This window comes from Phaenicophaeus curvirostris, chromosome W, assembly GCF_032191515.1.
Source record: "Phaenicophaeus curvirostris isolate KB17595 chromosome W, BPBGC_Pcur_1.0, whole genome shotgun sequence".
NCBI classification, from domain to species: Eukaryota; Metazoa; Chordata; class Aves; order Cuculiformes; family Cuculidae; genus Phaenicophaeus; species Phaenicophaeus curvirostris.
In genome coordinates this window covers 3,882,849-3,910,485 of record NC_091430.1, presented here as the reverse complement: position 1 = coordinate 3,910,485, position 27,637 = coordinate 3,882,849, and the positions used below count along the sequence as shown (strand labels likewise).

General features: G+C 46.1%; 1 protein-coding gene and 1 long non-coding RNA gene across 3 annotated transcripts in view; one reads left to right on the top strand and one right to left on the bottom strand.

Moving 5' to 3' along the window:
- The first annotated feature begins 3,109 nt into the window (after positions 1 to 3,109).
- Positions 3,110 to 27,637, top strand: LOC138732939 (zinc finger and BTB domain-containing protein 5-like). Of its 2 annotated transcripts, none has more exons than XR_011339342.1 (2): positions 3,110 to 3,250; positions 3,356 to 3,901. XR_011339342.1 is itself a non-coding variant. In XM_069879733.1 (2 exons), the coding sequence occupies exon 2, from the start codon at positions 25,167 to 25,169 to the stop codon at positions 27,189 to 27,191; it is 2,025 nt and encodes a 674-aa protein (XP_069735834.1). In that variant the 5' UTR covers positions 3,110 to 3,250; positions 25,163 to 25,166; the 3' UTR covers positions 27,192 to 27,637. The 2 variants fall into 2 exon arrangements, 1 of the variants encoding a protein (XP_069735834.1); XM_069879733.1 differs by lacking the exon at positions 3,356 to 3,901 and adding an exon at positions 25,163 to 27,637.
- The window catches only part of LOC138732952 (uncharacterized), a 212,084-nt gene continuing 202,868 nt past the window's right edge, over positions 18,422 to 27,637 (bottom strand). Inside the window, exon 3 of the long non-coding RNA XR_011339347.1 lies at positions 18,422 to 18,558. This is a non-coding gene — a long non-coding RNA (uncharacterized lncRNA). The remainder of the gene's footprint in view (positions 18,559 to 27,637) is intronic.

The following is a 27,637-nucleotide window of genomic DNA, read 5'->3' as shown; positions in this document are numbered from 1 at the left end:
CCCTTGCTTAGCTTCTCCTGCCTGTTTGAGGGCACCATGAGGCCCGGTAACTTCAGTCTGGGCAATGTTGAGGGCACAACTCAGGAGGCTGATTAAAGCTCCCTTGCCCTTTCCTTGTTTGCAATGACTGGACTTATGCTACAGTTCAAATTCATCCCTCAAAGCCTGAGGATATGTTCAGTTACCTTGGACTCAATCCTCCTCTCAGTGATGGGAGTTCCAAACTTGCTCCTTTCCTAAGGCCTCCAGTAGTTGTCCGAAAGACTCTTATCCTGTTCATTATGCCAATACTGTGGTCCAAACACTAATGGAGTCTGACAACATATTCTAAAGCAAAGCTTTATTGAGGCAGTAGGAAAAATGAGCAACAACGTGCCCATATGGTGACTCACTGATAGCAAACACAGTGACTCACTGATAGCAAACACGGGATCATAAGCAGTGTCATGGTTCTGGTGGTCTGCCGAGGACTCTCGGTGTCCAGGTCATCTGGCAGCAACAGCCAACCATGCAAATGTCTTTTGAATGCGAATAAGAGTCACGCTATCCCTTGGCTCTACCAATGGCAGAGTGATTTGAGAAAATCATACCTTACATGGATTATGTGGGCAGCAACCTGCCTGTGCTGCTGCCCTCGATGTCGGTCGGGGGCAGGGTGTTGGCAGCCTGTTTCCCCTGCCGATATTGGTAATGGGACAGGGTGTCAGTCCATTATGAGGATCTAGTTTGAATCTTAAAACCCATGTTGAAAACTGAAGTAGTCTCTGTGCAGGTGGCACAACTGGCATTCATTATCATAATCTAAACTTTTCTGGGAGAAGACACCCCTCCCTCCCCACATGGAGTTAAACTAGATGTCTCTAGTTTCATCCAAGTGGTGTTTTAAAAGTGTAGGAAAAGGCATCTTCAGAATCAAGGAGGGCTGAGAGAGGAGTTGTTAAGATTCTTGAACTTCTAGTAAACAAATAAGTTGAACTGTTACATTTAGAAATTAATGCTGTATTGAGGCAAGCATCATGCTGAGATGTCTATGGTTGCTCTTTCCCTTTGGATGCTTATATGCAGACCTTTAGCTTCACACATCATTTGTGATTTCATTCATGAACAGAGGATTGTTCTGCGACAAAAAGCTGGCGATTGAGTTTTGTTTTTAAAAACTGGTTCCCCTCCTGTGGGGAAGATAATACCAAAGACTACCACAAACCCCAAAAGATAGTTTCCTGGGCTGGTAATGTGGTAACTGTGAATTCAGATTAACACTCATTAGTAGCAGCTTATGCTTTTATGCCTTTCTTTGGCTTTATGGCCAGTTCAGTGTGGCAATCAATAGACAATGCTCTGCTTTTTCTCCTTCTAAAATCAGCGTTACTACCCAACTGAATTTCTTCTTTTATGTCCCTCTATCTTCTCCTTGAGTTCTTGGAAAACTCACTGAAGTGAGGGTAAAATTCATCTTATTAAATTTGTACTTTTCTTCACAGTGGGCCCATTGCTCAGCGGGGCAGGGGACCTAGTGATCAAGAACATCATAAAAGTCAAGGTACTCAATGCTTTTTTTGCTTCAGTTTTTACTGGTAAGATCTGCTCTCAGGTCCCTGAACCAGCTAGCACAGTTTGGGGGAGTGAATCATAGAATCATAGAATAACCAGGTTGGAAGAGACCCACCGGATCATCGAGTCCAACCATTCCTATCAAACACTAAACCATGCCCCTCAGCACCTCATCCACCAGTGCCTTAAACACCTCCAGGGAAGGTGACTCAACCACCTCCCTGGGCAGCCTCTGCCAGTGCCCAATGACCCTTTCTGTGAAAAATTTTTTCCTCATGTCCAGCCTAAACCTCCCCTGGCGGAGCTTGAGGCCATTCCCTCTTGTCCTATCCCCTGTCACTTGGGAGAAGAGGCCAGCACCCTCCTCTCCACAACCTCCTTTCTGGTAGTTGTAGAGAGCAATGAGGTCTCCCCTCAGCCTCCTCTTCTCCAGGCTAAACAACCCCAGCTCTCTCAGCCGTTCCTCATAAGGCCTGTTCTCCAGCCCCTTCACCAGCTTTGTTGCTCTTCTCTGGACTCGCTCCAGAGCCTCAACATCGTTCTTGTTGTGAGGGCCCAGAACTGAACACAGGATTCAAGGAGCGGTCTCACCAGTAGCAGTAGCACAGTACAGGAAGAAAGTTAGGGAGCACTTAAGCCAATTGGACATATGTGAGTCCATGAGCCCAGATGGGATGGATCCAAGCGTGCTGAAGGAGCTGGCCAATGTCATTCAGAGGCCGCTGTCTATCATCTTTGAAAGGATAATGAGAACACCTTCCCCCTACTCCTCCCTTCTTCCCAGGCTCCATTCACTCCTATACCACCCTCCCCGCCCCTTCCCGCTCCCCAAGCGGGCCAGGGTGATGAGGAATGGGGGTTGCAGTCAGTTCATTATGCTTTGTTTCTGTGGCTCCTTCCTCCTCGTGCTCTTCTCCTGCTCTAGTGTGGGGTCCCTCCCATGGCGTACAGTCCTTCCCAAACTTCTCCAATGTGTGTCCTTCCCACGGGCTCCAGTTCTTCACAAACTGCTCCTGCATGGGCCCTTTCTATGGGGTGCAGACCTTCAGGAATAGACTGCTCCAGCATGGGCCCCCCATGGGGTCACAAGTCCTGCCAGAAAACTTGCTGCAGTGTGGACTCTTCTCCACGGGTTGCAGTTCCTGCCAGAAGCCTACTCCTGCATGAGGTCTGCTCGGGCTGTGGGGTGGATCTCTGCTCCACCGTGGACCTCCATGGGCTGCAGGGGGACAGACATGGTCTTCCCAGGGGCTGCAGCAGGGTCTGCAGCAGCGCCTGGAGCACCTCCTCCCCCTCCTTGTTCTCTGACCTTGGTGTCTGCAGGGTTGTTTCTCTCACATATTCTCACTCCTCTCTCCCAGCTGCTGTTGTGCAGCGTATTTTACCATGATATATATCCTTTCACAAGCACAGCTCACTAGGCACGAGGAGTATCGTGACACTCACAAAGCCCTTCCGTAGCGAGGCCGTACCCAGGCAGCTCTGTGATTAGCTGAGGAAAGAGAAGACGGGGTGGGGCTTACTCCTTCCAGCTGCTCTTTCTCTCGGTCACGTGTAGTTGACGACAGTTGGGTTTCTGCGCTGCACTTCCTACGTCATCGAGAATGTGAGGTGGTGGATGCAGCGTCCAGTTTGGTTGGCGGTAGTGGTAACTTTTATCTCCAAATTGCGTTTTTAGGTGGCATGGAAGACGCAATAGGTGAGTCACTGGGGAGAGGGTGTGCTGCTGCTCACATCTCTCTCCACTGTGGCAGGGCCACCCTGTGCGGCCACCCTCTCTCATCCCTAATTCCTTTCTCATAAGGATTCCCGCCGGTGGTGAAGGTCGCGCCGGGCTGGACTGCTGCTGCCTCTGGAGCACGAGCGTCCTAGACTGTTGCGGCAGCACGGAGGGGGGCGGGGAGCACCCGGAAGCATTGGGGGGTGGTGATGGTTGTGTGTACGGTAGCCGGGCTGCGCTGATTCGTCCCCGCGCTCCAGACTGTGAGTGGCGTCTTGGGACACGCTCCTCAGTGGGAACCGTAGGAGAGACGTTCCACCATGCTGCGGAGTAGGCGACGACTGGTCAGGAGTAGGGAGAATAACAACAGATCTCGGCAGTCTTCTGCAAGCCGCCTGGAATCCCAGCTGCTGATCCCTCGGTCACTTTCTTTCATCCACGCAGGCAGTGACCTCTGCAGTACCTGCTGCCGGGGAGCTGGTGGCAGTCTACACAGCAGAGCTTGAAAGCCTGATGCTGCTCAGGAGACAAACACATTCGGGTTGCTTCTCTAAATCCCTGCGTTGTTCCTGATGCAGGCACCAAGAAAAGGCTAAACAAGAAAATGCAATAGCTGCTTTCCAAACTCAACATTGTGTTTAGGTGTCTTCTTTTGGTAGTTCTCCTTCTTTACAGAGGATCTCTTCTCAGGCTAGAAGAAAAGGAAATAAGAGAACCATTCAAGTTGGAAGGGACTTCTGGAGGTCTGTAGTCCCACCTCCTGCTTAAAGCAGGGTCAACACTGAATTCAGACCAGCTTGCTCAGGGTTTCCTCTAGTCAGGGCTTGAAAACCTCCAAGACTGGAGACTGTACAACTTCTCAGGCCCCTGTTCCACTGCCTGACTGTCCTCACGGTGAAAAACAGTTTCTTTATAGCCAGTGTGAACCTTGCTTGTTTCAATTTGTGCAACACTGTGAAGAGCCTGGCCCTGTCTTCTTGATAGCTGCTATTAGGTGCAGCCTTCCTTCCTCTGGGCTGAACAACCACAGATCCCTCAGCCTCTCCTCACAGTGCAAGAACTCCAGCCTCCCTGACATCTTGGTGGCCCTCTGCTGAATTTGATCCACTTTATCAATCACCTTCTTGCATTGAGGTGCCCAAAATTTGACGCAGCATTCTAGATGTGATCTAATGAGCACCAAGTAATGGCCTTAAGCTATGTCAGGGGAAGTTTAGATTGGACATTAGGAAAAATTTCTTCACAGAAAGGGTTATCAAGCACTGGCAGAGGCTGCCCAGGGAGGTGGTTGAGTCCCCATCCCTGGAGGTGTTTAAAAGGCAGGGAGATGAGGTGCTTGGGGACATGATTTAGTAGTAGACAGGTACGGTTAGAGTTGATGATCTCAAAGGTCTTTTCCAACCTTATGATTCTATGAAGTAAAGGAGGATAATCGCTTCCGTCAATCTACTGGCTATGCTCCTGGTAATATAGCCCAGGATACTGCTATCCACCTTTGCTGTCAGGGCACAGTTCTGGCTCATAATCAACTTGCTGTTTTCCAAGATCCTCGTGTCCTTTTCATCAGAGCCAGCCCTTAGATGGTCCTGATGCCAGGGGTTCTTCTTCCCTAGGTGCAGGACTTGGCATTTGTCCTCGTTGAATTAAATTACGTTCCTGTCAGCCCGTTCCTCCAGCCTGTCTAGGTCTGTCTGCAAACTCCTGCAAGCTTGGCAAGAGCAAAATGCATTGCCTCCTCCAGGTGTTTAATAAAGATTTTAAACAGGACAGGTCCCAGGACAGACCCCTGCAGTAGTACCCTACTTGTCACAGGCATCCCAGTAGAGTACAACCCATAAACCACTGCTCTCTGAGCTCAGTCGCCCAACTAGGTTTTTAAACCCATCCAGACTATATCCCAACTTGGATACAAGAATATTGAATATTGTGGGACATGGTATTGAAAAGCCCTGCTAAAGTCGAGGTAAATGACGTCCAGTGCTCTCCTGCCAATTTATCACAGAAGACAATTGAGTTGGTCAGGCATGATAGCCCCTTGGTAAATGCATGCTGACTGTTCCCAATTACCTTCTCCTTCATGTGCCCAGAACCATGTTCCAAGAGGACTTTCTCTATGATTTTCCCAGGAGCTGGAGTTCTCTGGGTTGAACTTTTGGCTTTGGGGTTTTGTTGGTTTTTTTTTTTTTTTAAGATGAATGCAACATTTGTCCTCCTCTAGTCATCAGGGAATTCCCCTGATCTTTAAGACTTTTCAAAGCTGATAAGAGAACAGCCTCACTATGAAACCAGCCAGTTCTCTCAGCACCCTTGGATGCAGCCCATCTGGTCCCATGGATTTGTACAGATTAAGTTCTCTGAAATAATCCCTGATTCAATCCTCATGCGCTGTTGGTAGTTTTCCTTGAACTCTATCTTTAAGCGCAGAGGCCTGGGAGACTTTGTCGGTCCAGATTGAGGCCAAGAAGGCATTGAGTATCTCAGCTTGATCTATGCCCACTATCACTAGATCACCCATCCCATTCAGCAATAGGCCCACCTTCTCCTTGTTCAGTCTTTTACTATTAAAGTGGTAGTAGAAGCTCTTGTTGCCCTTAATTTGTGATCGAGTTCCTCAAGTTGCTTAAAGAAGGCTTTGTCTGCTTCCTCACCCTGTCTGCAATAGACTCCTGCCACAATATCACACTTACTGGCCTCTGCTTTGATCTTGTTCGGTTCCTGTGAGTTGTAAGGGTAATCTTAATCTTCGGAAATTGAGACTAATGTAAGCAAAGACATAGCTCTAGCTGGGATGGAATCACTTCGTGGAAAATAGAAACAAACTGGATAATCAAATTAATTTCCTTTATGGTATTTAACTTCTGATTAAATCATATAATGAAGAAGGCAGTCAAATATCATAAACGTGTCAACTTATGGTAACTATTAGTTGTATGGGAAGCTATCCGTGGAGAAACACAATAAGGTATATTACATAATACTGCTATTTATTTTCCCCTACATGGATATGCAGAGTTACTGGGGGAGGGGGAAGTTCACTTCAAATGTTAGTGTCTTTTGTTTAGCTCAAATAGCTTTTTTGGTTGTTGTAACTAACAGTAACTAAACAACCATTTTGGGACTAGCAAGTCACTCATCCACTTCTGCTTTCACTTGGCCCAACTTTTTGTTTTAACACCAAAATAGTTATAATGATTCTTCAGTGTGTTGACTACTTGTGCAAAATGGTGTGAAATCCAGCTGGAGGCCAGTGACAAGTGGGGTTCCCCAGGGCTCAGTGCTGGGTGCAGCCCTGTTCAATGTCTTTATCAATGACCGGGATGAAGGCATTGAGTGCACCCTTTGCAAGTTTGCGGACGACACTAAGCTGGGTGGAAGTGTCGATCTGCTGGAGGGTAGGGAGGCTCTGCAAAGGGATCTGAACAGGCTGGACCGCTGGGCAGAGTCCAATGGAATGAGGTTTAACAAGGCCAAATGCCGGGTCCTGCACTTGGGGCACAACAACCCTATGCAGTGCTACAGACTAGGAGAAGTCTGTCTAGAAAGCTGCCTGGAGGAGAGGGACCTGGGGGTGTTGGTTGACAGCCAACTGAACATGAGCCAGCAGTCTGCCCAGGTGGCCAAGAAGGCCAATGGCATCTTGGCTTGTATCAGAAACAGTGTGACCAGCAGGTCCAGGGAGGTTATTCTCCCTCTGTACTCGGCACTGGTGAGACCGCTCCTTGAATCCTGTGTTCAGTTCTGGGCCCCTCACCACAAGAAGGATGTTGAGGCTCTGGAACGAGTCCAGAGAAGGGCAACAAAGCTGGTGAAGGGGCTGGAGAACAGGCCTTATGAGGAACGGCTGAGAGAGCTGGGGTTGTTTAGCCTGGAGAAGAGGAGGCTGAGGGGAGACCTCATTGCTCTCTACAACTACCAGAAAGGAGGTTGTAGAGAGGAGGGTGCTGGCCTCTTCTCCCAAGTGACATGGGACAGAGGGAATGGCCTCAAGCTCCGCCAGGGGAGGTTTAGGCTGGACATTAGGAAAAAATTCTTCACAGAAAGGGTCATTGGGCACTGGCAGAGGCTGCCCAGGGAGGTGGTTGAGTCACCTTCCCTGGAGGTGTTTAAGGCACGGGTGGACGAGGTGCTGAGGGGCATGGTTTAGTGTTTGATAGGAATGGTTGGACTCGATGATCCGGTGGGTCTCTTTCAACCTGGTTATTCTATGATTCTATGAAAATACTATAGTGCAACTAATAGGTCTTACTTGACAGGCCTTCACCAGTATCTGTAAGAAGTATTAAGGATTCCTCTATTATAATGAGCTACCAAGACTGAAGAATTTCTTACGTACATGCATAGCTATGTCTTGAAAAGTGTTAGACTTAGAGGTTAATGCAGATAGCTAGGAATCATCTGTAGTCAAGTTTTGGAAAACATTGTATTGTTCCTGATTTAATTTTGTTGATATTGATTAAGAATTACCAACTCAAGAGCCAGCAGGTAGTAATTAGACACTATCTTAGCGATAAGTTATGAAACCTGAAAAATAAACAAAACCCATAAAACCTTCTACCTTAACTGTCATGCTTGTGCTTGGCATTAGGATGGGGATAAAAACTAAATAGATAGGGCCAGTGTTCCCCATAGTTGGTGGTACAGGAGTATCAGTTTGCAGTACTATTCTAGTTAACTAATTGAATAACCTGTGACCTGGAAGCCATCAGGCTTTTTTAAGTGGTATACACTCTACAGTGCTCAGTAGTTCAATCAAGATGGGAAACATCCTAGTCTTTTGTTAGGGAATTGTTGAATCTGGCAGCACCATAGAGGCAAGTCTGCCACAGCTCCATATCCCCAGATCCAACCAGTAGCAAGGCTGAGAATGTATTCCCAGTAGGTATACAAATGTATATATAATACACATATACACATGGCCAGCAGCACAGAACAACACAGGCAGAAACACTCAGCACTCAGACAAACAGCAACAATGGCCTCATCCTTTTCCCCTCTCTGGTTGATCAGGATGAAGGCCCATTAGTGGCAAATATATACATATATACAATGTGGATCCATCTAGTAACTGGATTTAGACACTTAGTCTATCCAGTATCCGGCCTCTGGATCCCTTGGTCTCCCCAGTTGCTGGCACCTGGGCATACGAGTCCCCTAGGCCCATAGCCCCACTCCAGTCACCAGTACAGACCTCCTCTCACATACACACACTGTGATCTCCCAGTAGCTGGGCTTAGACACTCTATCTACCCTGTAGCTGGCCCCTGGTTCCCCTCCAGTTGCCTCCCACAGAAACACACACACACACATGCACACACACATAAATGAGTCTCTTCTTCCATTCCCAGACCCAAAGGTCCCTCCGGCAGTTGGCTTGGAACCCCTGGTCCCACCAGTAGCCAATTCCTTCAGGTTCCTCACATATGTACCTGGCTTCCAAGCTGAAAACTTCTCCAATGTGGGTCCTTCCCACGCACGGGCTGCAGTCCTTCACAAACTGCTCCAGCATGGGGCCTTTCCATAGGGTGCAGTCCTTCGGGAACAGACTGCTCCAGCATGGATCCCCCATGGCATCACAGGTCTTACCCAGAAATCCTGCTCCTGTGTGGGTTCTACTCCACAGGGCTATAGTTCATGCCAGGAGCCTGTTCCTGCATGGGCTGTCCACGGGGTCATAGTTTCCTTCAGGGCACATCCACCTGTTCCGGTGCAGGGTCCTCCCCAGGCTGCAGGGTGCATCTCTGCTCCACTATTAACCTCCATGGGCTGCAGGAAGACAACCTCAGCATGGTCTTCACCATGGGCTGCAGGGGAATCTCTGCTCTTGCACCTGGAGCACCTCCTCCTCCTCCTTGTTCTCTGACCTTGGTGTCTGCAGGGTTGTTTCTCTCACATTTTCTCACTCCTCTCTCCTGGCTGCTGTTGCACAGCAGTTTTTTTACCCTTTCTTAGATATGTTATCCCAGAGGTGCTACCAAATTGCTGATTGACTCCGCTTTGGCAATCGGCGGGTCCATCTTGGAGCTGACTGAAACTGGCTCTGTCAGCTGTCAGGCATGGGGGCAGCTTCTGTTCTGGTATCATCTCACAGAAGCTACTTCTGTGCGCCTCCCCCCCCTCCATGTAAACCCAATACAATGTCAAATACACCTAAATATAAACTTTTACTCTTGGGGAGGGGATGTTAAAGTGCAGACAGTAAATTGTGTTAAATTTATCTGGTAAGGAGAAAAATAAGTCTGATTATTTTTAGATTAAGTATATTAGTATGCTATTTTTTCTTTTATGCTGCTTCATGGAATATTTGAAACAAACTAGATTGATTTTGCATTATAAAAGCAATGAAAGATATAAGTTACAGTGAACTTTAAGCAAGCTTTTGGGAGAGGGAGGAATATGGAAGTTTATTTAGGTGTTTGGTGGGGTTTTTTGAAATTACACAGTCATGTGAACTATTTGTAACACTTACTGGGCGCAATAATAAAATGTTGAATCACAATTCAGAACTAGTATATTTCACATAACTTAATAGTGATGATTTTGTTTAACAAGTAACAAAATGTTTTAAGCCTGCTGTGTTTTTACTGCAAGTGGACTTACATGTGTGCTTTTTTAAGTGGGACAATGTCTTGTTGGGCAGGTGGAAACATGTAGAGTGGCTACTTCTTAGCTACATGTATGCAAACTGACTATATCCCCCCCACCCTTTGTAAGAGGATAAGGGTTTGAGTTAAGACTCTGAGAAGGTAGTTAGAAATTTGGCTCCTTCTGTACCCAGCTACCAACTTCAACAAACCTTCAAGGAATTCAGTATCTACTTAACCCTCTGTTAAATTTGGTTGGAATTGGCCAAGAGCCTCAGAAGTTATTAACTGAAGGGAGATGGATGAACAGGTGCTGAAATCCATCTTGTTCTCATAGGAAATCAAACCACTTCCATTCACTTTTTGCAGCTTTTGTTTATAATCTATATAAATAAAAATTATTATATTCAGAAAGTCATACTTTATTTCTTCCTGTATAGTAGGGATGCTTGCTCATCAGTAGTAAACGGTGACATAAGTTAATAATTTAAACTTTTACTAAGCACACCATCTATTAATGGTTCTTTCAAGTTTATAGTCAAAAGATTAAGACAAAAAATGCTGATCCTCTTATTCTTGAGAATAAATCATTCTGGCATTTGAAAAAGTGTCCTAAAGCTCTTTCAGAAGATATCAAAGTGAACTGTAAAACTAAACGCCATAACAACAAATATGTGGAATGAATCCTCCAGTAATTTCAGTGTTAGTGACTTCCAAGGCAGAGGTAGTGTCTGAGTAGTTAATAATCCTTAGTAAATTTTTCTTCCATGAATATATATAGTTGCATTTGAATCCACAGGAACTTGGCTGGTAAGGAGTTTCCCAGCTTAACTACACATTGTGAAGAAGTACTTCCTTTTGTTCTGAACCTGCTAGTTTCATTCCGTAGCCCCTATTCTTAAGGGAGAGAGAACAGTTTTCTCCATTCAGGATTTTATAGTTTTTCTTCATATCTTGCCCTTAACATTTCCCTGACACTGTAAATTTCTATAGTTATAAAATATTTGTAGCCAAGGAATTTGTGTATTTTGTTTTTACTTTTAGTGATTTGTGCAGTTACAGTACTAGGCTGTTCCCTTTCCTGAGGCTTACCGAAAGACAAATGAACTGAATGTCTGCTGTTTATACCAGCGATGGCTAATTTGTCACCCACTGACTATATCCGACTCTCCAGAAGAATTAATCTAGCATTTTCTGGATCCCCAAGATCCGCATTGGAAAATGGGTTGAGACCTTGTAAAGACTGCAGAGACTGACTACCTTAACAACTTATCACACAATTGGAAGCATATGTTGTGCAGCCAAAAATGGGCATCCCTCATGACTAGGCATGCGGCCACTGCATAGTTGAAATGCATGCCTTCTAGTTATTTGGCAAGGGGAATGGTTGGGATATTGTGATGGGCAAGACAGTGTTGACTCAGAGAATTTCACTTTAAAAAAATGGCAATAAATTAAATTTAATTATTGATTCATGCATTGAGAAACAAAGACAACAAACAATTAAACAAACACTTTGGGAAAACACCTTTCTTCTCCTTTCTCCAGTAGCTACCCAGTAGCTGTGCCCTGGATCCCCCCAGTCTCCCACTCGCCTCCCACAGAAACACACACACACACATAAATGAGTCTCTTATTCCACCCCCAGGCCCCACAGTCTCTTAGGCAGTTGACTTGGACCCCCTGGTCCCTCCAGTAGCCAATTCTTCCAGGTGCTTCAGTCTTAGAGACACACAGCATACCTGGCTCCCAAGCCACTTCACCTACTTGCTGGTTATACTGATTTGATAGTCACTAGCGATTGTGCATTGACTTACGTGCCCTCACTCACTTGCTCCAGTTGTTGACACCATAGACACATGGCCTGTGATCTCCACTGCAGTTGGTGGCACTTAGATCTTTGTATACACACACATGCACACAGAATTGAGAGCCCCTCCCCCAGGAAATTAGTTAGAAATGGAATTTAACAACAAGACAGGACAGGCAGCATTGGTAAGGCAAAGGGCACTTTTCCCTTGATTTTCCCCACACTTGTTCCTTCCCAAGTCTCCTAGAACCCTTTTGTTCCCCACCTTTGGTTCCTCCCTTACACAGCCCATAAGTCTTGTGCAATCCCAAAAGGTTCTCCTCCTGCATCCCTAGGGTTACGTAATACATTATGACAGTATGAAAGGTGCTTGGGGGAGCTGCCTCCCCTCCCCTCCCCTCCCCTCCCCTCCCCTCCCCTCCCCTCCCCTCCCCTCCCCTCCCCTCCCCTCCCCTCCCCTCCCCTCCCCTCTTTAGCAAGATGATTGTATGGAATCTATTATAATAAGAGAAGTTTTTAACAGTCCATTGTATCGTTCAGTTTTCCCGGAGGCTGGTGCATGATAGGGGATGTGATACGCCCAGCCAATGCCATGCTCCTTGGCCCAGGTGTCTATGGGGTTGTTTCAGAAAGGAGCCCTGTTGTCTGATTCAGTTCTTTCTGGGGTGCCGTATTGCCATAAAACTTGCTTCTCAAGGCCCAGGATAGTGTTACGGGCGGTGGCATGGGGCACAGGGTATGTTTCCAGCCATCTGGTAGTTGCTTCCACCACTGTAAGCACAAGGCGCTTGCCTTGGTGGGTTTGTGGGAGTGTGATATAATCAATCTGCCAGGCTTCCCATATTTATATTCCAGCCACCGTCTTCCATACCACAGAGACTTTACCTGCCTGGCTTGCTTGTTTGCAGTGCATATTTCACATTCATGGATAATTCATGGATGGTGTCCATGGTCAAGTCCACCCATCTATATGTTGCATCTCTTCCTTGATGGTCTGAGGTGTCATGGGCCCACCGAGCTATAAACAAATCACACTTAACGTTGCCAGTCCAGTTCCACCTGAGCTGCTTCAGTCTTAGCAGCCTGATCCACCTGCTGGTTGTTTTGATGTTCCTCAGTGGCCCAACTCTTGGGTACGTGGGCAACTAAGTGACTTTAATAACCAGGTTCTCTACCTGGGCAGCGATATCTTGCCACGATGGGGCAGCCCAGATGGGTTTCCCTCTGCTCTACCAGTTTCTCTGCTTCCCTTGCTGTAGCCACCCCCACAGGGCTTTTGCCACCATCCATGAGTCAGAGTAGAGATAGAGTACTGGCCATTTTTCTTGTTCAGCAATGTCTGAAGAAAGCTAGATGGCTTTCGTCTCTGCAAACTGGCTCGATTCACCTTGCCCTTCAGCAGTTTCTGCGACTTGTCATGTAGGACTCCACACAGCAGCCTTCCGCCTTCCCACAATGCGACGGGACCCATCGGTGAACAGGGCATATTGCTTCTCATTTTCTGGCAGTTTATTATCCAGTGGGACCTCTTTAGCAGACATCACCTCCTCCTCTGGTGGCATTCTGAAATCTTTGCTTTCTGGCCAGTCCATGATGACTTGCAAAATTCCTGGGTGACTGGGATTTTCCATTCAAGACTGTTGTATGATAAGTGCGACCCACTTATTCCACATAGCATCACCTGCATGATGTGTGGAGGGGGCTCTCCCTTTGAACATCCAGCCCAGCACTGGCAGTCAGAGTGCTAAGAGGAGCTGCGCTTCAGTACCAGTCACTTTGAAAGCAGCTCAAACTCCTTCATATGCTGCCAGTATCTCTTTTTCAGTTGGAGTATAGTGGGCCTCATATCCTGTATATCCCCGACTCCAAAACCCTAGAGGTCGACCTCTGGTGCTTTCTGCCAGAGGCTCCAGGTGGGCCATGGTCTCTGGCTGCACGGTAAAGCATGTTTTTCACATCTTGTCCTCCCAAGACTGGCCCAAGGGCTGCTGTGCAAACTGTCTCCCATTTAATCTTTTCAAAGGCTTGTCGTTGCTCAGGGCCCTATTCGAAACTGTGCCTCTTCCAGGTCACTTGCTAGAGAGGGCTTGCAATCAGACTGTAACCTGGAATATGCATTCTCCAAAACCCCACAACACCTAAGTAAGCTCGTGCTTCTTTTTTGCTAGTTGGTGGAGGCATAGCTGCTATTTTATTGGTCATATCCATAGGGATCTGATGACACCCATCTTGCCATTTTATTCCTAAAAACTGGATCTGCTGTGCAGGTCCTTTGACCTTACTTTCTTTTATGGCAAAGCCAGCTTTCAGAAGAATCTGGATTATTGTTTTCCCTTTCTCAAACACTTCTGCCTCTCTGTTGCCCCACACAATGATGTCATCGATGTATTGCAGGTGTTTAGGGGCTTCAGCTTGTTCCAATGCAGTCTGGATCAGTCCATGGCAAATGTTGGCACTGTGTTTCCACTCCTGGGGCAGTTGATTCCAGGTGTATTGGACATCCCTCCACGTGAAAGCAGTATGCCCTGCCCTGGGATTGAGGAAAATGCGTTAGCAATATCAGTTGTTGCATACCACTTGGTAGCCTTTGACTCCAGCTCATACTGGAGCTCTAGCATGTCCAGTATGGCAGCACTCAGTGGTGGTGTGCCTTCAGTCAGGCCACGATAGTCCACTGTTAGCCTCCACTCCCTGTTAGATTTTCGCACTGGCCATATGGGACTATTAAAGGGTGAGCAAGGCTTGCTGATCACTCCTTGGCTCTCCAGTTGACAAATCAGCTTATGGGTCGGAAACAGAGTCTCGGTTGGTGTGGTCTTGCTACCAGTGTACCATTGTGGTAGTGATCAGTACCTGTTGTTCTTCAGCCCTCACTAACTCCACAACAGAAGGGTCCTCAAAGAGCACAGACAAGGTAGACAGCTGTTTAATTTCTTCCATCTCCAAAGCCGCTATGCCAAAAGCTCACCAGTACCTTTTTGGGTCGTTGAAACACCCTCTCCTGAGGCAGTCTATGCCAGGGATGCATGGAGACTCTGGGACAGTCACAACGGGGTGCTTTTGCTACTCATTCCCAGTCAGACTTACTTTGGTCTCCAATACAGTTAGCTGTTGAGATCCCCCTGTCACTCCAGAAATACAGATGGGTTCTGCCCCTTTATAGCTTAATGGCATCAGGGTACACTGTGCACCAGTATCCACTATACTCCTGTGCCAGGCTATCGAATCCACACAGTCTAGTAAACCTGGTTGTCCTTCTCCTCCTCCTGGCTGGAGGCAGAGCCCCTCTAGTCCTGGTCATAGTATTTGTTACTCAGTGCTCGTAAATAGGAGTCAGAAGTCCCTTCATTAAGATCAGAAGTACGATCAGTCCTTCTATTCTGTCCGGAGAACTACCCACTGGAAACTGGAGCAGCAATTTTCCTGGAAGAACCCCTATTTGTTATTGGTTTTCCTTGCAACTCACATACTCGAGCCTCTAGGGTCAAGCTGGGTTTTCCATCCCACTTCCTTGTCCTCCGTGGTCACACAGGTAAAACCACAGGGTGCCTCATGGTGTGTATCCTCTGTATCCTCTCTCTTGAGCAGAGGGACGCTCACTCCTAATATCTGAGATATTGGTACAGGTGGTGAGTAGGATCTATCCTCTGAGTCGACGGACCTCCCGAGACATTTTCTCCATAGCCGAGACAAGGGAGGAAGAGAGACTTCCTTCATATTACTGGAGTTGGCCAGCCAATTCATCCACTATTTGTTCCTCGCCTTTTTTCCAGGACATTACTGTCAATGAGTTGGCATACGACACTGGTGCGCTCCATACAAACTTCTGCCACACGGGTTGTGTGTGTCGGTCTTCATCTGGATCAGTGGGTAGCTGTTTCTTATTCGGATCATTCTAAATCACCTCCGGCATGGCTAATTCCACCAGGTACTGGATACTTCTCTCCATGGCTGTCCACTTGCCTGGGTGACATGTAACATTTTCCTTGAAGGGATACCTTTCCTTCATGCCTGAAAGGAGTTGCCTCCAGAGGTTGAAGGTTTGTGCCCCTTTTCCAATCGCCTTGTCAATACCCCCTTCCCTAGACAGGGAAACCAGCTGCTTGGCTTCCCTGCCCTCTAATTCCAGGCCACTGACCCTGTTATCCCAGCATCAGAGCAGAACGGTGACAATGTGGTCACCTGGATGGAGGCTGAAATCTTTTTGCATATCTCACATCTCACTCAGGGAGAGGGATCGGACGGTTACCATCTCATTTATGAGTTCTTCCTCCTCCTCTTCTCGTGATGGCCCTGGTTCTTCATCCCCCAAATCCCTTACTAAACGAGCTGACTTTTGGTTTCAAGTTTTCTTCTTGTGTGTAGGGGCGACTGATACCAGCAGGGGTTGGTTCTCTGGTTCAGCTCCCCTCAGCCTCCTCTTCTCGAGGCTAAACAACCCCAGTTCCCTCAGCCACTCCTTGCAAGACTTGTTCTCCAGCCCCCTCGCCACCTTCGTTGCTCTTCTCTGGACGCGCTTCAGGACCTCAATGTCTTTCTTGTATCGAGGGGCCGAAAACTGAGCACAGGATTCAAGGTGAGGCCTCACCAGCACTGAGTACAGGGGCACAAGCACCTCCCTGGTCCTGCTGGCCACACCGTTTCTGATAGAAGACAAGATACTGTTGGCCTTCTTGGCCACCTGAGCCCTCTGCTGGCTCATGTTCTTGGCCAGCTGTCGACCAACAGCCCTAGGTCTTTCTCAGCCAGGCAGCTTTCAAGCCACCCTTCTGCAAGCCTGTAGCGCTGCACCAGGTTGTTTTAGCCCAAGTGCGGGACCAGGCACTTGGCCTTGTTGAACCTCACCCCATTGACTTCAGCCCATCGATCCATCCTGTCCAGATCCCTCTGTGGAGCTTCCCTACCCTCCAGCAGATCGACACTTCCACCCAGCTTAGTGGCATCCGTAAACTTGCTAAGGATTCAATCGATCCCCTCATCCAGGTCATTGATAAAGGTATTGAACAAGACTGGACCCAACACTGAGCCCCGGGGGCACCACTTGTGACCGGCCTCCAGCTGGACAGAACTCCATTCCCCACCACTCCTTGGGCCCGGCCATCAAGCCAGTGTTTTACCCAGCACAAGATGTGCCTGCCCATGCCAGTGGCTACCAGTTTCTCAATCATAGAATCACCAGGTTGGAAAAGACCCACCGCATCATCGAGCCCAACCATTCCAGTCCATCACTAAACCATGTCCCTCAGCACCTCGTCCACCCGTGCCTTAAACACCTCCAGGGAAGGTGACTCAACCACCTCCCTGGGCAGCTTCTGCCAGTGCCCAATGACCCTTTCTGTGAAGAATTTTTTTCCCAATGTCCAGCCCCTTGCCAGAGCTTGAGGCCATTCCCACTTGTCCTGTCCCCTGTCACTTGGGAGAAGAGGCCAGCACCCTCCTCTCCACAACCTCCTTTCAGGTAGTTGTAGAGAGCAAAGAGGTCTCCCCTCAGCCTCCTCTTCTCCAGGCTAAACAACCCCAGCTCTCTCAGCCGCTCCTCATAAGACTTGTTCTCCAGCCCCCTCAACAGTATTGTCGCTCTTCTCTGGACACGCTCCAGAGCCTCAACATCCTTCTTGGGGTGAGGGGCCCAGAACTCAACACAGGATTCGAGGAGCGGTCTCACCAGTGCCAAGTACAGAGGGAGAATAACCTCCCTGGATCTGCTGGTCACACTGTTCCTGATACAAGCCAAGATGCCATTGGCCTTCTTGGCCACCTGGGCCCACTGCTGGCTCATGTTCAGTCGCTGTCAACCAACACCCCCAGGTCCCTCTCCTCCAGGCAGCTTTCCAGCCAGACTTCTCCTAGTCTGTAGCACTGCATAGGGTTGTTGTGCCCCAAGTGCAGGACCCGGCATTTGGCCTTGTTAAACCTCATGCCATTGGCCTCAGCCCAGCGGTCCAGCCTGTTCAGATCCCTTTGGAGCCTCCCTACCCTCCAGCAGATCCATGCTTCAACCCAGATAGTATCGTCCGCAAACATGCTAAGGGTGCACTCAATGCCTTCACCCAGGTCGTTCATAAAGACACTGAACAGGGCTGGACCCAGCACTGAGCCCTGGGGACCCCACTTGTCACTGGCCTCCAGCTGGAATTAACGCCATTTACCACCACTCTCTGGGCCCAACCATACAACCGGTTTTCCACCCAGGAGAATGTGCACCTGTCCAGGCCAGAGGCTGACAGTTTCCCAAGCAGAATGCAGTGAGAAACTGTGTCAAAGGCTTTACTGAAGTCCAGGAAGACCACATCCACAGCCTTTCCCTCATCCACTAGTCGAATCACTTCATTATAGAAGGCAATCAGGTTAGTTTGGCAAGACCTGATCACTCTTGCATGTGCTTCATGATAGCACTTAAGATCACTGGTTCCATGACTTTCCCTGGCACTGAGGTCAGAGTGACAGGCCTGGAGTTCCCTGGATCCTCCCTGTGACCCTTCTTGTAGATGGGCACAACATCAGCCAGCCTCCAGTCCAGTGGGACTTCCCCAGTCAGCCAGGACTGTTGGAAGATGATGGAAAGGGGTTTGGCAAGCACATCCGCCAGCTCCTTTAATACTCTTGGGTGGATCCCATCCGGCCCCATAGACTTGTGGGTGTCTAGCTGGGCAAGCAAGTCTCTAACCACCTCCTCTTGGATCATGGGAGCTTTGTTCTGCTCCTCTGACTCCTGGGTGTGTACACACAGGGAACAACTTTCCTTACTTTCCTACTGAGGCAAAGAAGTCATTAAGTACCTCAGCTTTGTCCTCATCCCCTTTCACTGTTGTTCCTTCTGCATCCAATAGGGACTGAATATTCTCCCTAGTCCTCCTTTTATTGTTAATGTATTTGTAGAAAGATTTTTTTATTATCTTTCACAGACTCGGCCAATCTGATTTCTAGTTGGGCCTTAGCCCTCCTGATTTTTTCCCTGCACAATATCACTTCCCTCCTGTAGTCCACCCAAGATGCTGGTTCCTTCTTCCAAAGCTCATAGACATTCCTCTTCTTTTTGATGCCCCTCAAGATCTCCCTGCTCAACCAATCTGGTTTTTTCCCCTGCCGGCTTTTTTTCCAGAACATGGGGATGGCTTTCTCCTGAGCTGCTAGGATTTCCTTTTTGAAGAGCGCCCAGCCCTCATGGGCTCCCTTGCCCTTAAGGACTGTCTCCCAAGGGACTTTGCCAACCAGCCTTCTGAAAAGTCCAAAGTCTGCCCTCTGGAGATTTAATGAGACTGTCTTGCTAACCACCCTCTTCATCTCACCTAGAACTCAATCAGAACCCTGTGGGATATGGTGGCAAAGGCTTTACTAAAGTCCAGGTCCAGTACATCCTCAGGCTGTCCCTCATCCATCAAGCGGGTCACCTTGTTAGAGAAGGCGATCAGGTTAGTTTGGCAGGACCTGCCTTTTGTGAACCCATGTTGACTGGGCCTGGTCACCCAGTTGTCCTGCGTGTGCTGTGAGATGGCACCTAAGATGACCTGCTCCATGACCTTCCCCAGCACTGAGGTCAGACTGACAGGCCTGGAGTTTCCTGGATCCTCTCTCCGGCCCTTCTTGTAAATGGGTGTAACATCTGCCAGCCTCCAGTTATGTGAAACCTCCCCAGTGAGCCAGGACTGTTGGGAGATGATGAAAAGAGGTTTGGCAAAGACCTCCTCCAGCTCCCTCAATGCCCTCGTGTGGATCCCATCCAGCCCCATAGACTTATGGATATCTTTTTTGCCTAGCCGGTCTCTAACCGGTTCCTCTTGGATCAAGGGAGCTTTGTTCTGCTCTTCCTCCCTGTCTACTGGCTCGTGAGGCTGAGTACCCAGGGAACATCTCACCTTACTATTAAAGACTGAGGCAAAGAAGGCATTAAGCACCTCATTTAGCTGAAATCTATATCAGCAATTCTTATTTGAGTTATGGAAATCAAAATATTACCTACCAAGAAATTTCTTCAACTGATGTATTTCCTTTCAGAATTAGTTTGTTCACAGAAGAATGGTCTCATATGGTTTACAATTAAGGGTTTGCAGAGAGGATTAAAATGATTCCTGAGGAAAACTGCACAATCTGTGCTCAGAGCATACATGCTGGGTTTTCCCTTCTTTTGCCTTTATGCTGAAAATAATTAATTAAATATAACTCATTTTCTTGTCTTGATACTATGTCTTCCTCCTTACCCTGTCTTTAAGGATTGTCACCAGACAGTGGGTAACTCTAGGCTGTTTTATTCACAATTCAGAGTTGGGCCATCACCTCAGTGAGTGGCAAAGGCCCACACAAAATCATCGGATATTTATATAGCATTATACAGCAGGTATTTTCTTTGAAAAGTTCTTGTTTTTCCATGTGCTCCTAGTTCTTTATTCTTCATTAACTCAAAATAACTTGATAATTCATCTCCGCTGTCTCGTTTCGGTTCTCCCTCAGAAGTGATGCTTCAACAGGTCATGTTCCTCCTCCAGTCATAAAAATCTAATCCCTATGTTCTAAGTCTGACATTTCTTACACAATCTGTTGATTCAGTTGGACTGGGGCTGTACATGGGACAATTGAGCAGTATTCTTGTAGTTGTCATAAAGATTAACTTCCAGCACCTGTTCTTGGCTGTCCTTGGCTCTCCAGTCATCAAATCAGCTTATGGATGTGAACCAGGGAGTCTCAATTGGTGCGATATGGTCGCTCATGCACTGTCATGGTAGTAACTGGCACCTGCTGTTCTTTAACCTACAGCAATCCCACCACAGAAGAGACCAGAGATCCTCTGAGAGACCAGGCAAGCTAGATAGCTGTTTAATCTTCCTTGTACTCAAGGCAGCTACGTCAAAAGCCCACTGGCACCCTTTTGGTTCCCTGATGTACCCTGATGTCAGCCTGTTTCTCCAGCTAGTTGAGGTCCCTCTGGATGGCAGCATGATGGTGTATCAGCCACTCCTCCCACTTTTGGGTCATCTTCAAACTTGCTCATGGTGCACATTACCCAGTCATCCAGATCATTAATGAAGATATTGAAAGAGATCAGACCCGGTACTGCATCCTGCGATACACCAGTAGTTACTGGCCTCTAACTAGACTTTGTGTCAGTGATCACCACCCTCTGGGCCTGGACAGTTTTCAATCCACCTTACTGTCTGCTCATTCAGCCCATACTTCAACAGCTTCCCTATGAGAATCTTATGGGAGATGGTGTCAGAAACCTCAGTGAAGTCAAAGTAGGCAATGTCCACTCCTCTCCCTTTGTCTACCAAGCCAGTTGTTTCATTGTAGAAGTTTATGAAATTGGTCAAGCATGACTTTCCCTTGGTGGATGTTAAAGGAAAAATCTCGCTAGAGCATACACATCACACTGAGAATCACATTCACTCTTCAACTGCTAGAACCAAGGGCACTCATTTGACATGAGAATGGTGTATCCAATTTTCTTTTCCTAAAACTTTAACGGCAAAATAAGAACAAGCATAGTAAGACAATATATAGCCCTTCCCATTTAGTCTCTAATTTTTACTTTTGTGAAAATAATTGAATTAAAACTTTATCTCTAGGTTGTATATCATGCACTTGTATTTCAGGTGGTGTGGATTGGTACCACTGAGCACATTGTTTAAGATTTTCAAACCTTTTTGTGCATGCATAGAACATAATGGGACAGCCATTCATCTCCTAATAAGAGGCAATGGCCATAAGAGGCTGGTCCTAGCAGGGACAAAGGTCCCAGGTATAGCTAAGTGTTTGCTATTCCTATTGATGACAACCTTAGAGGTTGGTAAGGGGTATTTCCTATGTCCCAATATTCTATAATACTATTCTTAAAACTTCAGGCCATTTCAAACCTACCTGACTATAAGTCTGAGTAATTTTATTATTTCGTTTAGTTTTGTTGGAGCTTTTGTTATGATCTGGAGAGTGTATTACAACAATTTCCATAGGAAGCTTAAGAGCTTCCAACAGCATTTGGTTTTCAGTTCCAGTAGAAATATTCTTTTCTGTCAATGTAAAGAACTCTCATTCTTTCCGTAGCATAGCCATTGTATGACACACTCCAAAAGCACATTTAGAATCAATATAAGTAGTTACTCACTGATTATGTCTCCACCAGGCTGCTTTTATTAATGCAGTTAGTTCAGCCCCTTGGACACTCAGTGAGGGTTGTAGAGCTTCTGCTTTAATTACCTCAAAGTTTCTCACCACTGCATAGTCCATTTGTCATTTTCCCTTCACACAGTATGAAGATCCATCAGTGAAAAGGGTTAGATCCGAGTTCTCTAGAGGTTGATCTCCAGGCGGCTGGAGTGAAACACTACCTCAGCACAATCATGATGTGGCTCACCATCAGAGAGAACAGGCAGTAAAGTTGCTGGATTCAAAACATTACATCTTTTAAAAGTAATATTATCTACATTTAATATTGTTAATTCATAGCAATGTGCTTTTTGTGAGGACAATGCTTGCATTGCTTAAGAATCAGTTCTTCTTCGTATAGGACATAGATGGTTGTTGGGTGACTCAGAACTAATGGTCTGCTCCTTTTTAGGATAGACACTGTTGCTGCTTTTGCTTTAACACAGGAGTTACTCCCTGCAGCTACAGGATCCAGTTGAGTTGAGTAATAAGCCATAGGGCACTGGTATGGATCTAACTTTTAAGTAAGGACTCACCTGGCTTCTCCTTTGTTCTTATATACAAATAGTTCAAAGGAGTTGAAGTAATCTGATAATCCCAGTGCCAAAGCAAAATTTAAAGCTCCTTTTCTCTCTCTGAACCCAAATGTATAGGTTCCACTTCCTCTGCCTTCGTAGCTTCTGTCAATGGCTTACTTAACTCCCCTAGCCCCAGTATCCAGGGTCTGCAGTATCCTATTGTGCCTAAGAATCCTCACAATTGTTTCCTTGTTACCGGTCAAGGTATTTCTATAAAAGCCTAGACCCGTTCTGGGCCCTTCTTTTAATAAGAATCCTAAATATTTTACTTCCTGGTGACACAGCTGAAGTTTAGGAAGATGCATGGTGACTTTTTTTCTGCTGAAGTGGTACATAGACAAATAGTGTATTTTAAGCAATCTTTGTCTTGCTGGCAAATAGCAAATCATTACATATTGTACAAGTATAGTACCTCCAGGTAATATAATCTCTTTCAAATAATATCTCAGTATTCAAGAGAAAATTGTAGAAGACGTTGTAAACCCCTGTGGGAGTCACATCCAGGTCAGTTGTTGCTCTTTCCACGTGAAGGCAAATAAGGGCTGGCTACCTTCTTCTAGCGGGACACTAAAAAAGCAGCAATTAAATCAATCACAGTAAAATATTTAGCCCAGTGTGGTATTTGGAAAAGTATAGTGGAAGTATCAAGCGCTGCCAGATGAAGAGCCACCACATATTGATTAATCACTTGCAAATCTTGTACAGAGTGGTATTCTGGGTCCCCATCTTCATCCAATTTGTTCTTTTTTTACAGACAGTATGGGGTATTATATGGTGACACTTATACTTTTAAAATTTGTTGGGCTAAATAATGGTCTGTTTTCTTTTGGATGCTTTTTTCAGCTTCTGGGGGAATAGGATACTGTTTTGTGGCTGTGGGATTCCTTCCTTTGTTTTTATGCTTACAGATTGAGCTGAAACCAACAATCCTACATCAGTGCTAGTTCTACTCCACAGTTTTTCAAGTACGGATTTCAATACTTCTGATATTTTAAGCTCATTAGTTGGGCTTTCAGTGATCACACTGATCCCTATGATTATTTTGTCCATCCATTCTTTCAGGTGATAAGCATAATTCTACATCTAGAACCCACAAGAAATCTCTAATAAACGCACTGAGAAGTCTTCAACTAATACAAATCTTCGCCATACACTTTTGTTTCCAGTTGTTACCAATAGAGTTTTACTTAAATATTTTTCTCCCTCCCCTGTGATTCTGTGTATCAGAACTTTAGGCTTAGATTCCTTTTGGGTAAAAATTATAAGGTACAGCATAACTCCCATATCTACTAAAAATTCAACTTTTTGACCTTCCACTTTGCCCACTAGATGCCCCTTTTGGTCTAACTGAATTCCACATTCCAGAAATTGTCAATCCTTCTAACTTCCCAGGGTCTTCAGGGTTCTCCATTTCCGGTCATGGTGAGTGACTATTTTCTCAGGCTAGTTCTTCAAGTTGATAGTTCCCTTCTCTAGTCCAGCCTTGTAGTCAGAGGGGGCAGTTCCATTTTGTGTGTCCCAGATTCCCACAATAGTAACATTTTCTTCCTTCATCCACTCCTATCTTCCTCTTTTCCCTAGTCTTGGCCCAAAACCTGGGCTTGGACTTTGTCTTCTGCACCCCTTCCCTTTCATTTGTAATTCCTTGCTAAAGCTTCTTGCTGCTTTCCTTTTCTTTTTAACCTGATTGGCCTTTTGTTTCTCCTCACAAACATCATGTGTCAATATTGGTACGTGAGCCAGCAGCGGCCCAGGTGGCCAAGAAGGGTAATGGCATCTTGGCTTGTATCAGAAAGGGTGTGGCCAGCAGGACCAGGGAGGTGATTGTGTCCCTGTATTCAGTGCTGGTGAGGCCACACCTCGAATCCTGTGTTGGGCCCCTCACTACAAGAAAGACATTGAGGTCCTGGAGCATATCCAGAGAAGAGCGACGAAGCTGGTGAAGGGGCTGGAGAACAAGTCTTACGAGGAGCGGCTGAGGGAGCTGGGGCTGTTTAGCCTGGAGAAGAGGAGGCTGAGGGGAGACCACATTGCTCTCTACAACTACCTAAAAGGAGGTTGCAGAGAGGTGGGTGTTGGTCTCTTCTCCCAAGTGATATTTTAAGCTCATTAGGGGACAACTTCTGGCACCTTCTCACAGAAGCCACCTGTGAAGCCCAGCACCACCATACCCCTCCATATAAACCAAATACAAGGTTATATGTGTATCTGGAGTTCTTTATGCAAATTATGTTTGTAGTTCATGGTTGCACACACATGAAAATAATCACTGTATTTTAAAAGTTCCTTTGCAGAAGGCATGTGAATGAAGTTTTTTGTGTTGCAACAGATAGCAATTGGCTCCTTGTATACTCCTCAAGATTAAGCTAGACCAGTTCAGACTAGAGTTAAAGCTCAAATTTTTCGGTATGAGGAACAATTTATAAAAGATTGTTGGCTCTCTGTGATGATTTACTGAAGAGGTATTTTAGTTTGAACAGGAATTAACAGGAAACGTTGCATTATTCAGCTCACAATAGAGCATGCTGTGACATGTTCAATGTGGTGTTAGGTATAATACTATGTTAACTCCATAACAGATTCTGGTTTGGGGGTTCTTTTCTTTGGTTTTTGTGCTCCTTCATAGGGTTACCAGCATAATATTAATATGGTAGTGGGAAATTAAGGTAAGATTTTGGTCTTCTCTCTCTTAGTCGTTGTTTTTTTTTTTACAGTGTTCTCACTGTGATCTAAGTCAAACTTCATCCATTCTTAGCATTATAGCTTTTTCTACTTTATTTTATAGAATCATGGATTTTCCAGGACACTTCGAGCAAGTCTTTCAGCAGCTAAACTACCAGAGACTTCATGGCCAACTTTGTGACTGTGTCATTGTGGTGGGAAACAGGCATTTCAAAGCCCATCGCTCTGTTCTGGCAGCTTGTAGCACACACTTCCAAGCTCTCTTTACTGTAACAGAGGGGGATCAAACTATGAACATGATTCAGCTAGACAGTGAAGTGGTGACAGCAGAAGCTTTTACTGCCCTGATTGATACGATGTACACTTCCACACTAATGCTTGGGGAGAGCAATGTAATGGATGTCTTGCTGGCTGCTTCTCACCTACATTTGAACTCTGTTGTTAAAGCTTGTAAACACTACCTTACTACCAGAACACTACTAATGTCTCCACCTAGTGATAGAGTTCAGGAGCAAAATGCACACATCCGAAGATCTTTCATGCTTCAGCAGCTTGGGTTGAGCATTGTGAGCTCTGCATTAAATTCCACTCAGAGCACAGAGGAACAACTAAATACCATGAGCTCATCGATGAGAAGTAACATAAAACAACATACTACCTTTCCTATCCGGCGTCTCCACAAGCGTAAACAGTCTTCTGATGATCGAGCCAGACAGCAAATCAGACCTACCATAGATGAGTCCATTTCAGATGTTACTCCAGAGAGCGGGCAGTCAATAGTTCATTCACGAGAAGATTTTTTTTTTCCACCAGATTCACTGAAGAATTTGGACAATTCTAAGGCTGATACTGTTATTGATAAACAAGATGATAATACTATTATGTTGAATAAGTCTTTTGGTGCTCAAGAAGATGCTCAAGTATCCAGCCAGTCAGACAACAGTGGAGGAAACATTTCACAGATATCCATCTCATCTCAGGTAATACAAGTAGAAACCAGTTTTGATCAGGAAGATACTTCTGAAAAAAACAACTTCCCATGCAAAAATCCAGAGGTCAGTCTCAATGAAAAAGAACACACGAGAGTGGTGGTTAAATCTGAGTCTTTGAGTTCCCCAGAGCTTCAAGATGAAGTGAGTGATGTCACTTCTCAAGCAGAAGGCAGTGAGTCTATTGAAGTGGAAGGAGGAGTGGTGAGCACAGGGAAGACAGAACTGAGTCCTGAAAGCAGTGATCGTAGCTTTTCTGACCCACAGTCTAGTACTGATAGGGTGGGAGACATCCATATTATGGAAGTGTCAAATAACCTGGAACACAAGTCCACTTTCAGTATCTCAAATTTTCTGAATAAAAGCAGAGGTAGTAACTTTGGTGCAAATCAAAATAGCAATGATAACATTCCAAATACAACAAGGGATTTCAGAATGGATGGTGATGTTTCGTACCTATTGAGTCCAGAGTCTGGGCCTGCTAGTAGTCATTCCTCTGTTGCAGTTTGTCATGTAGAGAATCCATTCAGTGAGTCTGCAAACTCTCATTTTGTTAGACCAATGCAGGATGCAACAGCTCGTCCATGTGTACAGACTTCTGGATACAGGGCTGCAGAACAATTCGGTATGGATTTTCCAAGGTCAGGCTTGGGCCTGCACTCTTCATCAAGGACAGTGATGGGATCTGTAAGAGTTGTAGCTAGTAGCTTTCCTGGTTATCGTCGCATAGCCCCCAAAATGCCTATTGTGACCTCTGTCAGGAGCTCCCACCTACAAAATAACACTTCCAGTTCCCAGTTGTTAATCAATGGGACCACTTTTGAAAATGGACATCCTTCACAACCTGGTCCACCACAGTTGACAAGGGCATCTGCAGATGTTCTTTCAAAATGTAAGAAGGCCCTATCTGAACATAATGTCTTGATTGTTGAAGGTGCTCGTAAATATGCCTGTAAGATATGCTGCAAGACTTTTTTGACCCTAACAGACTGTAAGAAGCACATTCGTGTGCATACAGGAGAAAAGCCTTACGCCTGTTTAAAGTGTGGCAAACAGTTCAGCCAGTCTAGCCATCTATATAAACATTCCAAAACAACCTGTCTGAGGTGGCAGAGCAGCAATCTACCTAGCACTTTGCTTTAATCTTCTCTACTCCCTAGCCCTACGGGAATGCTAATACAAACTTTTTAGACTGGAGTATTTCAGGAACACCTAATGTTATTTTGTACAATGCTGAAGGTTAAGAAGCTACCCTTGTAAGATTAGAGAATGCTTCATGTGATAGTGCTGCATTCACAGAAGTTGGTTCTGTAAATTGGTGATAATCCCTTATTTACCTCACAGGGGTATTGTGAAAATTAAAATACTGTTAACAAACTGCTTTGAGATCTTCAGAAGGAAGCACTGTAGACAGTTATTGTTAAAATCATGCAGGTCTTGGGTGCACAGGGATGTAATCCCTAAAACCAAGTAGTTCCATTGTAGGGCAAACAGGTGGGGGCTGAGTGAGAATGTCGCTAACTCAGTCTTTAATTTTAAAGAAAGTTGTTCCTTCTGTGTACAAACCCAGGAGTTAGAGGAGCAAATCC